At 39.4% G+C, this 11,715-nt stretch overlaps 1 protein-coding gene across 1 annotated transcript; it reads left to right on the top strand.

Moving 5' to 3' along the window:
• Positions 1-1,992: 1,992 nt before the first annotated feature.
• smim13 (small integral membrane protein 13) lies at positions 1,993-9,167 on the top strand. The gene is made up of 2 exons (XM_034200753.1): positions 1,993-2,565; positions 8,009-9,167. Exons 1-2 carry the CDS (start codon positions 2,490-2,492, stop codon positions 8,197-8,199), a joined length of 267 nt encoding a protein of 88 aa, XP_034056644.1. The 5' UTR covers positions 1,993-2,489; the 3' UTR covers positions 8,200-9,167.
• Positions 9,168-11,715: the final 2,548 nt, after the last annotated feature.

Here is an 11,715-nt window from a genome sequence, read left to right as displayed (position 1 = left end):
ATTAATTTCCTTTCTAATTCTAAATATTTTATACTGTATTATATAAACTTTGTATTGTGTCCTAAATTTCCCCACACCACGCCGCTCCTCCGCTCCCTTCACTGGCTTCCGATAACTGCTAGAATCCACTTCAAGACACTGGTACTTGCGTACCATGCTGCGAATGGATCTGGCCCTTCCTACATCCAGGACATGGTTAAACCGTACACCCCAGCACGTGCACTCCGCTCTGCATCAACCAAACGGCTCGCTGCACCCTCGCTGCGAAGGGGACCCAAGTTCCCATCAGCAAAAACACGTGGGTTTGCTATCCTGGCTCCAAAATGGTGGAATGAGCTCCCCATTGACATCAGGACAGCAGATAGCTTACACATCTTCCGGCGCAGACTGAAAACTCATCTCTTTCGACTCCACTTCGAGCGATAGAACTATTAACAAAGCACTTATATACTAATAAAGGGCTGGCTTACCTAAAGCCAGTTGAGTAGCACTTGAAATGTTTTTACTCTATGAAGCCTGATGGACTTATATGATTCTGTTTTTTTCAAGTTTGTATTTTGTTGGTCGAACGCACTTATTGTAAGTCGCTTTGGATACAAGCGTCAGCTAAATGCAATGTAATGTAATGTGTTGTTTTATTCTCTCTGTACAGCTTTAACCTCCCTCTAATGTGCATTAAAAATAAAACTCAGTGGTAAAGCTGTTGGCTAAACATTTCAGTCTCATGTTATGTTTTATTCAAATTCAATCCAAATCCTTAATTAAAAAATCTGGTCGTTAAACCCATTCAGAGAGAAGGCTCCTAAAGGCTTTCAGATGCCTGGGCTGGATCCACATACTTGAGTTATACCAGTGTTCTTCTTACACGTGTTTAAAAGGAAGTCTTGAAGAGTGACTCATGTACTCACCGTGCCTCAGCAGAATATGCAAATACTCGTGCTGGCGTACGTGCAGGGGTGTGCTCCACTGCATGTCAAGACATGAAGTGCTGTTCCTCAATGTCAGAATGAGGAATGAGGGTGAGTGACAGGCTGAAAACACTTCATTTGCATTCACAATGTGGTACTGTTTTCAGGATCACTTTTGAGATACTTTTGGAACATTATTAAATCAAGACTTTACTTGTAATTGGGTATTTTTTTCTTTGGTATTTGAAACTTTTACATAGGTTACACGTTTAAGTACTTATCCCACCTGATAGCGTTATCAATACATTTGGTTACATATTTTTGAATCTAATCTTATTTCATCTTTTCACAAGATACTTTTGTACTTCTATATTTACCTCAAAGCTTCATTTAAATACTGTTTGAATGTAGTAAGAGAAACCAAGCAAAGGTGGGAGCTGACTTGATGAGAACATTTGTGGGAAATATGATGTGTCAGAATATAAGAAAACCTCCAACTCCAAAACATACTGACACTTGAAAACAAATCACCGGGTTAGGCATTTGATGATGACTCCTCCTGCTGGATATGCAAATACAATGCAGTATAGTGCTTTCAAATTTCACTCTAAAAGAAGGAAACCTAAGTATAAAGATTGTTCTTCTTTATCCACAATGTTTAAGTTTGAGATAGAATAATGTATATTTGATTTTAACTGATGATTTTGGTCCAACCTTGCTTTGTTAGTTTCTTTTGTGAAGTAATGACCACAACAGGTTTTCTTTTATCTTCTTGACACCAGAAACGTTTATAACTGTCATATAGTGTTTGAATAACATGTTTTGTGGTCCATTAGTATGTTTAGACTGCTAAAGTGTGCTTTTCTAATAGTATACAATTATTATTTTAAATAGCTGAGCTGTGGTTTTTCTTGTGAAATGTTCTTTCTAGTTTTTTTACCAAATAAATAATTTGACCTCTCATTTTACTCTGGTTCAAGATTAATTAAAAAAAAGGTTCTTGAAGAAGAAGAAGAAGAAGAAGAAGAAGAAAAAGAAGAAGAAGAAGAAGAAGAAGAAGAAGAAGAAGAAGAAGAAGAAGAAGAAGAAGAAGAAGAAGAAGAAGAAGAAGAAGAAGAAGAAGAAGAAGAAGAAGAACTTCACTACCCAGAAGTCAAATAGATCTTGCACATGCGCAGTGTGAATCAATATCATGACGCTTATTTTGTTGTCTTCTTAGCCAAGTTACTGTAGCTGCTGCACTGTCTCTGTCTGTGATAATAACAACACACGTTGCAGTGATGTAGCACACAGAAGAAGGACTCAATCCTGCTGTGACCAGCTAACGTTAGCTAATGCTAAAATCTGTTATTTAAACTAAAGTGGCTCCGTTTGACAACCAGCTAGCTAACTAGCTAGCCAGACAGGCGCTACAAGCTGCTGTGCGATGTGCTGTTTGTTTTTCTCCACAGCTAACTAACTCTGCTGCCAGGCGGCTAACAGAGCTAGCTAGCTGCGTGTTTTAGTGTGCGGTGTGGGGCAGAAAACACACCGCAGGCAGAATCCTCCTTATGCTGGTGTTGTTGCCCAGTGTCCGCTAAAATGTGGCAGAGTGTCGGGCTCACACTGCTGGTCATTGTGGCCACACTGGTGTGTGCGCTGCTCTTCATGCTGTTTGGTGAGTTTAAAGGAAATAACCTCGATCAGTTACTTACATAACAAGCTAACTTTCTGAGCCATACTGTACCTTATTTATCTGTAACAAAACAGCTTTGTTTTTGATAGATCGTGAGGGCACAAAACTGTTAACTCATAAGGATATATGAGTTAGGGTCCTATCATGTTCTTGATATACACATGGTAAGGTATTGTTGTTGGGGCTTCTTAGTTCAAATGAAACACGGATAAAAGGAGGTGGAGCTTTTTAAAATGCAGCTTGAATGGTAGATATCCGTCCTGCTACTGTGAGATATTATATCGTTAATGTGTTATAAGACGGGTAACATAGACAAGCTGCCCCAATAAGAGGCTGCATGAGCGGATTACATATTGGCTGATCTCCGTAAGGAATATTGGAACATTCTGCCCTAATGTCTAACTATTTCTGTTAAGTTGTCTTGTATGACAGGTCAGGGTGTATTACATGTCTGGCACGTTTCGATTTCAGTACGGCGTTTCTATTTTTATCTCGAGCAGAGCTGAATTCACAACATAACCCTGCTGGCCTCCAGCAGAGTCTGTTTTTCTATCTCCTCCTCTTCCACCACCTGATCAGTTTATGTCTCTTAATATATACTGTAACTACAGATCCAGGGCTAAGCAGCTGTTTTCTTGAAAGATCAAAACACCCTGCCATATTTAAAAAAAACGAACAATAGTTTTGAAAGTATTTCCAGAGTCCCCAAATAATCCTTTGCCATGGTAGAATAAGTATACAAATGATCTACTCGAGTAAAGTACCAACACGACACAATTAAAATATAAATATGAGTAATTTTAATACATTTAAAATAGTACTTAAGTGTAACTACAGAAGTATTATCAATCAAGTAAAAATAGATTTTATGCAGGATGGCCCTGTCGGTGTTTGTTAAATATAATTTGTTGATATTGTTATTATTATTGATGTTTTAATATGTTGGAGCTAGGGCTGTGCAGTATGACAAACAACTCGTGACAAACAAAACGTATCTTGTTTGTTTTCTAAATTATCACGTTATATCACAGTATTCATTTATTTTTCAATGATTGGAAATCTATTTACATGTATATGTTTTGGCCCCACACAAAACAAATGATCAGTGGTGGCCCTTATGAGTCTTGTGTGGTGAAGGGATCAGAATGCATGGAACAACTGCAATATGTAAACCATTTTATTGTACAAACTTTGCGTACCACATAACAACTTGCAACAAAATAACTGTTTGAAAATGCACATTTCAATACTTCTTTTATGATTGACCTCCAAACTTAGGTTCAGAATAAAAAGTGCAACTTAATAAACCTTGCTTCACTCCACTGACACTACTCAAGTAAACAAATACAACTAGTGCAAGTTGGCTGGCACTGAACTTTTATCCTTCAATATAGAGACTTTATCAACCGTTTAACACATTTAATACTCAAAATGGCTACAATATGAACACCATAAAGCGCTCTAGCTGAACATTATGTACAGGCTAGCGAGGCTACATTAAGGCTTTGCCAAAGCTTGTTGAGCAGTGGCGAGCCGTCAGGGCCCTCTAGGCCCTCTGTGAGGGCCTAAGATATTCTATAAAAAATAATATTTGAAAACATTAAAAAAAAAACATTTAAAAAAAAAAAAAAATTAAAATATTTTTTTGTTGTTACATTTTTCATTAATTTTACCAAAATAACTTGATGTAATTGTATTTAAAATAATATTTCCAAAGAAATAAATCCTTCGAATCTGCCTGTTCAGTTTCTGTTGGAATGTGAAGGGTTAAATGCCGTCTCTGCGAGTTACTGTGAAGACGGGAGGGCTTGTTGGTCCCGGTTGGTCCCTCTCTACATTCACAGAGGGCCCTGCTATAGTAACTCAACGAGAGAGTAATGTCAAATGACAGTACAATTGACCAATCATATCTTCCCTCTAAATGGGCGGGCTTTATTTTCGCGGACTTTATGACAAGATCCGCCCGCTGTGAGGTCTATGCATGGCTGTATAATAAGTATGTAGGATGTATAATGGTCTATGCAAGTGGTGCAGTGACGCGTCCTAAAACCCGGAAGTAAGCTTCGCTCGGATTCCCTCGACAGAAAGCAACGGGATTTCTCCATAGGATTTTGGAAAATAGCTCGAAATAAGGTCTGTGGAAAACGAACCTGTTAGATAAATGCACGTTGTGTTCAGCCGGATAATATCCACATGTCTATCCTACTTTTATTATTTTTGAATCATAAATCTAAACGATAGATTTATGATCGATAGATTTATGATTAGCATAAGTTCGTTCAGTGATAGTGATGACATCGTTGCGAAATTATTAACTGAGTAGTTACAATGATAAACTGGAGTGGCAAAGGATCAGCTGAATGACCCGCAAGTGCTTCATCCAAAAGGACAGGAGGATGGACTTTGTGTTTCAGTGATTTGATCATCAAAGGTAGGCCTAAGTCATTTTCAATGCGGGCCGCCGTGCCGACTTAATTCATTTGTAATTGTTACTTGGCTGTGGGTGCCCTGTCATGATAGGTGTTTATATAAATGATGTTGTTTTGTGTGGTAGAGGGTCACTGTCATTGATGCGTTTTGCACCCCGGACCACTGTTTTGATATTCCGCTGAAGTCTACATTGAGACGTAATATCTCTTCTTTTTTTTTCGAGGGAAGGGGGCGTCAGAGGGCCTAGGTATAAAAGTCACGGCTCGCCACTTGAGCCCTGAGTCGGAGCCAAATTCAACCACTTCTTTGCTTTGTTTAAAACTATAATATTATAATTCAGTTGTATTTAAAACATGGATCTGAGAAGAACTTTAAAGAAAGACATTTTTTTTTGTTTAGTACTTAAAGGGGACCTATCATGCAAAATGCACTTTTGTACGTCTTTTACACATGAATATGTGTTCCCGGTGTGTCAGGGAACTCACCAAGTGTCAGAAAACACAACCCTCTCTATTTTCCTCAATACCCAAATCTCTAAAAAAGGGGCTGCAACAGATCTGATACAGACTGATCCAGATTTGAACACTTTACTAACGTCAGTAAAGTGGCACTACGGCTATTGGTCAATTCTCCACCTATCAGGGGAATGAGAGGTTGGGCCACGGCCGGCCATTGCTGCTCGAAAGCGCTGGAGACGTTGTAGTACATATGCCAGGCCTGTAATGGCGCGTTTCCACTGCAGCGGGTAGCTCGCTTTAAGCGTGCCGAGCCGTGCGGGGCCCGTTTTTGGTTGCGTTTCCACTTGGCCTAGTACCGGCTAGCGAGTCCTAATTCACAGTTTTTCTGGCCCCATCAAATCTTGGTTCTAGGGCCAGGAACAACCAGGCTGAGTCGGGCTGAGTATGCTAAACTAGAGAGAGAATCACTGGCAAGGGGGCTACAACTACAACAAGATGAACTTATTTGACCGTGATTTAATTGTAATACACGTTTCAAAATGATGCCGAAGTAACAACATACTGATACCGGTTAGTAAAAACCATGAATTAATGCTTTGACAAGTCTGCAGACAGACGGCAGGCGAAAAACCTTTTAAAATGCGTGTTTTCTAAATGGAGCTTGGCTAAGCTAACGTTATATATGCTCCGACCGTCCACACTCACAACAACGGCCTATACAGACATAAATAAACCAGCGACTGTATTCGCCATGACACAGGCAGTCTGTGGTTTGTACTTGTTTAACTTTTGTCAAGTTTCTGAACAGATATGAAGAGATGTGAGCTCTGAGTGCTAAGAGCTAACGGCTGTGTTGTTTTTCTGGGGCTCTCATTGAAGATGACGTCACGGCTCCGCCTACACTGCGTTACTATAGTAACTACCCCAGTTCCTAAACTGTAATGGAAGCGCAGCATTAAAGTGAGCCGGGCCTAATAAGGCCTAACCAAACCGAGCGAGGCCGAGCGAGGCCTGCAGTGGAAACGTGCCATAAGTGTTGCTGTAGTCTGCCACAAAAGCAGCGAAGAAGACTTCCCTTGCATGGTTGCCATGGTTGCCCTTCTGTTTATTCTCCGCTGTGGCTCTTTTTCTCCCTCCCCGAGGCAAGCATTTGCGCCTCCTACTTTAAAACAAATGAATAATGACTCTATATAATCATATGTAAGGGATAATGCGCAGCAACGCGGTCATTATGGGGAAAAGAACACCGACCGGCTGATCAGGAGCCCGACGCGAAGCGGAGGGATCTAGATCGGCATGAAGGTGTTATTATCCTGTTATGTTATTATCATTATCCCGCTTATTACATGGCCACATTCTCAACAAAGTAACGACATGACTCCCAATATTAATTGAAATGCTTTTATGGAATTAGAAAATTATTTGATTGATTTAAAAAATAGTTGTATGTATTGATTTAAATTTACATGCATCCGCTAAGTAAAATAGTCCGTTATTACTGTTTGAACTAACGTAGCAACGGCAGGAACTGCTTCGATAGCGTTTTTGAGGAGCTTTTTTAATACAGATTTGAAAACATCGTTGCTTGCTTTAAAAGTAGCACAATTCATTATGTCAAACCTTGGAAAGTATCTAGATATCCCTGCCCTAATGCCAAAGTAACTGCCAACTCCCCTCTCCTGCAAGGGGGCGTGGTCAGTTGCAGCTCACAGAATCAGCCCCCTGTAAAAACGGCTGGAAAGAGCAAATGGAGCGAAATGAGGCATGGCTAAAATGCAGGATCTGTTTGGTATTTTGAAAAAAAAACTATATTTATATACTTTATATAGGTATGGCCCTACAATATGGTTGGTTCATGTTGTACACATCTTGGAAGAGACGTCATTTCTGGCCGCCATCTTTTTTTTGGATTGGGTTAAAAATATTCTGTACCACTTTACAATAAGACTACCCTTATAAAGGGTTCATAAAGGGATTATAATTAGGTTGTAAACACTTAATTAATTATTAAGAACCATTTATAAACCAGTTCTAACATAGTTGTCATACATCAACACAGGCTCACTATCTGGTAAGATGACTAAGCCTTATATTGGCTACTTAGCGAGAATCAACTCAGTGAGCAACAGACACCAAGGATGCTGGCTGATGAAGAAGACGAAGTAAGCTAGGTAGCCAATATAAGGCTTAGCAGTACAGTACATGTGGGCTCTCTATTTGGCAAGCAACTGGTCACAGTTGCCCTGTTTATCTCATGTCTTATACAAGCTTATTAATCATTTATAAAGTGTTCACAACCTAATTAATAAATGAATTGCAAACTATTCGTAAACCCTTTTATAAGGGTAGTCTTATTGTAAAGTGCTACCAAATATTCTAATCAGAATCGGCTTTATTGGCAAAGTCTGTGTACATTTCTTTGTGTATACTTTCCACTGTGACTCAGTGTAATGTTACTACATGAGGTTCACCTGTGGTTTTAAGACTGCCTTTATATGCCAGTAAACATCCTCTCCCCCTGTCTGTTTGCCCCTCAGGTTGGTATGTAGTCTGGCAGCTCTTCCTGTCCAAGTTCAAGTTCCTGCGCGAGCTTCTGGGAGACGCCAGCAGCCCGCAGGCGGAAACGCAGCCGTCCGAACCCAAGAGCGAGCGGACAGCCAGCGCCCCGACGAGGAGTCGACCCCGGAGCGCACGCCAAAGAGTCGCCTTCACAGAAAACACTTCATAAGATCCTTCACACTGCCACTGTTTCCCTCACTCACCACCCGTCGCTCTGAACCGCCATGTGTGATCGTCAGAGGCGTGGACATTCAGCCCTCCTCTCCACCAAGACACTTTAAACTGACCAGGCATATCTCCTGGTTTCAAAGGGAAAAGCCATTACTGTCCATTTCTGCGTGTTCATTCTGGGTCATTATGTTCTGGGGCTCACCTCACGCTCCTCCTCTTATCCTGCAATAGTGACGGCCACGCTGCTTCCTGCCACCCATGTGAAGTATCAGAGGACACAAAGAGATGTGCTCATTTTAATCTACATGTTTTAATCTTGTCTTAGAAAAAAAAGTCTTACTTTGAAAAAAGTAGGCGGTTAAAAATGAGCTTGTCTGCATCATTTCAACAACTGAAGATAACCCGAGAGTGATTTGTACAACTGACGATTTTCTTTTCTTTGATGAAGTGCAATGAGAGGAATGTGTCTGCTGGTGTTTTGTTGTTTCTTGCACAGTGTACTCTGCGTTTAATGGACACACATAGAAACTGTCAGTAGATAAGGCCCAACGCCTCCAAGATGAAGATATCAAATAACTTGTTGTGTAAAATGTGACCGTGCAACTCCTCGTTCTTTAAAAATAAATAGATTTATACGTGAAGAGTCAGGAGAAGGTTTGAAGGCAATCTAAGTGTTGAGAATCAACGTTGTTACTTTATCAGTCGGAGCAGCGAGGCTTCCTCTCCTGTTCCCCGTGCCTCGGCTGCACATGTGCCCGTTTAGATGGCATCCACTGTTCGTCACATGACCTCCTTTTTGTATAGCTGACCGGTTTGAATCCATTAGAAATCAGAGCTGACCAATATCTGTGTGATATTCTCCCTCCAGGTTCAACTCATGTAACTCTTGCACCTTTTGATCAGCAGTGATTCATTTTCTTCTTCAGTGGAGCAGTAGCTTCAAATAAATAATACCATGAGCACTGACCTGTGTGTTGGACTGTTTGTATGGACATTTGATTTATGGTACCTTTTTTTTTATATAGTCTGTAAACATACAAATGACTTCTAACTGTAGAAAGATGACGATTAAGTTGAACAAAAATGTAATCCTCCAGCTATATTAATACCTGATCAATCATGAAGGTTATTTTTTCATCAGAAAAAGTAAGAAGGGTTGTCTGTTTCTCTCTGTTTAATATTACATTAAATTAAACATCTCTTTGTTTAGTACTGACAAAACAAGACAGCCCTTTTGACTTGATGAACTTGGGTGGGTATTATTCACTATTTCCTCACATTAAGAGACCAAATGATCATTCGATAAATCGAGAATATTATCGGCAGATTAATCAAAGACAAAATAAATAGTTAGCTTAATGTTAGCATTATATAATATGTAGTTTCTCCCTTCATGAATCTGGACTCATTACCACAAATAGAAAAATGTGGAAACATGATTTGCGGTCCAATCATTTGATGGAAAACGACAATTGCTCAGAGAATCTAGCTAGTTAGCTATATATATGCTAATGTTTTTTTTCTTCTATGCACCTTACAATTTGTGATATACCATTATCCCCTTTCCTTTGGTAAAGGAGGGTCCTATGTACCCTATGACGAGCGAGGTCAGATAGGAAGAATTGAAGCACCTTTCCTTAGCAGCCAACCACCCTGTTTATATAAAGGCCTCAAACCAACTGCCTGTTACGCTCAGAGGCTTCATTTTGTGGAGGCAGAGCTCTGGGGAAGGTCCCAAAAAGAACAGCAGCCTTTGTAACAACTAAGATATTCTTAGTTATAAGGAATCTTCCTTGAGATGACTGCTTGTCTAGACTGGGGATCAATTACAGAAGGATAACCATCACTGACAAATCCTCAGCTAGAGACTAATGAAAGCATTCTTGGAGTTTGAAATAATCCATTTAAGGAATCTTTTAATTTGAAGATGATTTTGCTAAGAGGTGAGATTGGATTGTTTGGCCTCCTTTCCAAGCAACTTGTCAGGAGGATATCAGGCACGGCTCATCATGACTAAGGGACAAGTCGCCATAACGTGAACCCAGCTAAGCTAAAGATTGCTGTGCAGATTTGAAAATGTCCGGCCTTTGGCGAGCCCCATCCAACCTGACTGAGCTCAAGAGGATCCGCACAGAAGATTGGCAGAACAATCTCCAGATCCAGGTGAGCAAAACTTGTATTTCATCATATAAGAGAATGTAATCTGTGCCAAAGGTGCAGTCTAATGAAATCAATCAATTTGAGATGGTCTGAATAATTTGTCATTGGTTAGGTTTTCACCAGGTTTTCGTATTAGATGGAATTTGCATAACAAAGTAAAAGAAAAGCAAGCAAAAATCAAGAAACAATATTGAAAAATAAAAGACACAATATGTTTAACAAAAATACTAAACCAAAGAGGGATATTTACAGGTAACTTGTTCCAATCAGAAGGAACACAAAACACATTTTTCAGATCAAGGGTCTTTGTAATAATTTTAAGTGTAAAGTATAAGGAATAACTTTTTGGGAAAATACGGATTTTAAAAGTTGAAACGTTTTTTTTTTAAGACATTGTTCTCCAGGCAGACTTGGACCACTTTTGTAAAAATAAAATACAAATCTGTATTATCCTGGAGGACTTTCATTTGAGCTACAGCTCTCCCACCGTCTCCCAGCTCCAGCAGTATGTTCAGCTGTCCTGCCAGCAGATGGCAGTGTGGCACAGATAGAAAACAGACAAACTGTCACAGCCTAAAGGGGAACACTTATGAGCAGCATGCGACATAATACAGTCGATTCACTATTGGCAGTGTTGGAAAGGTTACTTACTAAATCTAATATGTTACAAATTAAGTGATATAATGAGACGTGTTACTTTAAAAACGTATCTCACAAATGTGTAAATTGGGCAATAAAGCTATACAATCCCGAAAGACATACATCTAAACCAGGCAGTTTAACCCTCACATCACCAGTGCCAAATAAAGATAATCAACATATATATTTTTATTCTAAATAAAGTGAAAATAATATATCTGGCTTAAACCCCTTGGAGTTAATGACTTTAATTTAATGGCATTTTTCATTAATTTGGTAATTTAAATACATTGCTGTGTTACATGTATTTAGTTGCTATTTGTGAGATAAAATCCATCTACATAGAGAATAAAATCCATCACTTTCACACTTGTTTGAGGATGGTTTCAAACTTAAAACTAGATTTAAATAAACAGTTAATTTGACCTTTCTTAGTTTTGAAGACAGAAATGAATGATAAAACATATCAAGCACCTTCTCCTCTTCTTGTTGTCTCTGCACCCTTTAAGCTGTGGCTGGATTACCATTAATGACTGCCCCTGGAGTGAATGCAGTGAATTCATCTACTATATGCATAATATCATTTGAGCTTTAAAAGAGCATTTTAGTCTTTGACTAAGCTTAATCCATTTCAGCCCCGGGGGTCATTAGTATTCCTAAAGTGCTTGAGCATAATACAACGCAGGGATGCAATTATTGTGGCGGCAAACATGCA

Source organism: Gymnodraco acuticeps, unplaced genomic scaffold, assembly GCF_902827175.1.
Source record: "Gymnodraco acuticeps unplaced genomic scaffold, fGymAcu1.1, whole genome shotgun sequence".
In the NCBI taxonomy this organism is placed as follows: domain Eukaryota; kingdom Metazoa; phylum Chordata; class Actinopteri; order Perciformes; family Bathydraconidae; genus Gymnodraco; species Gymnodraco acuticeps.
Note: the sequence above shows the minus strand (reverse complement) of the source record. Positions and strands in the feature narration are given on the sequence as shown.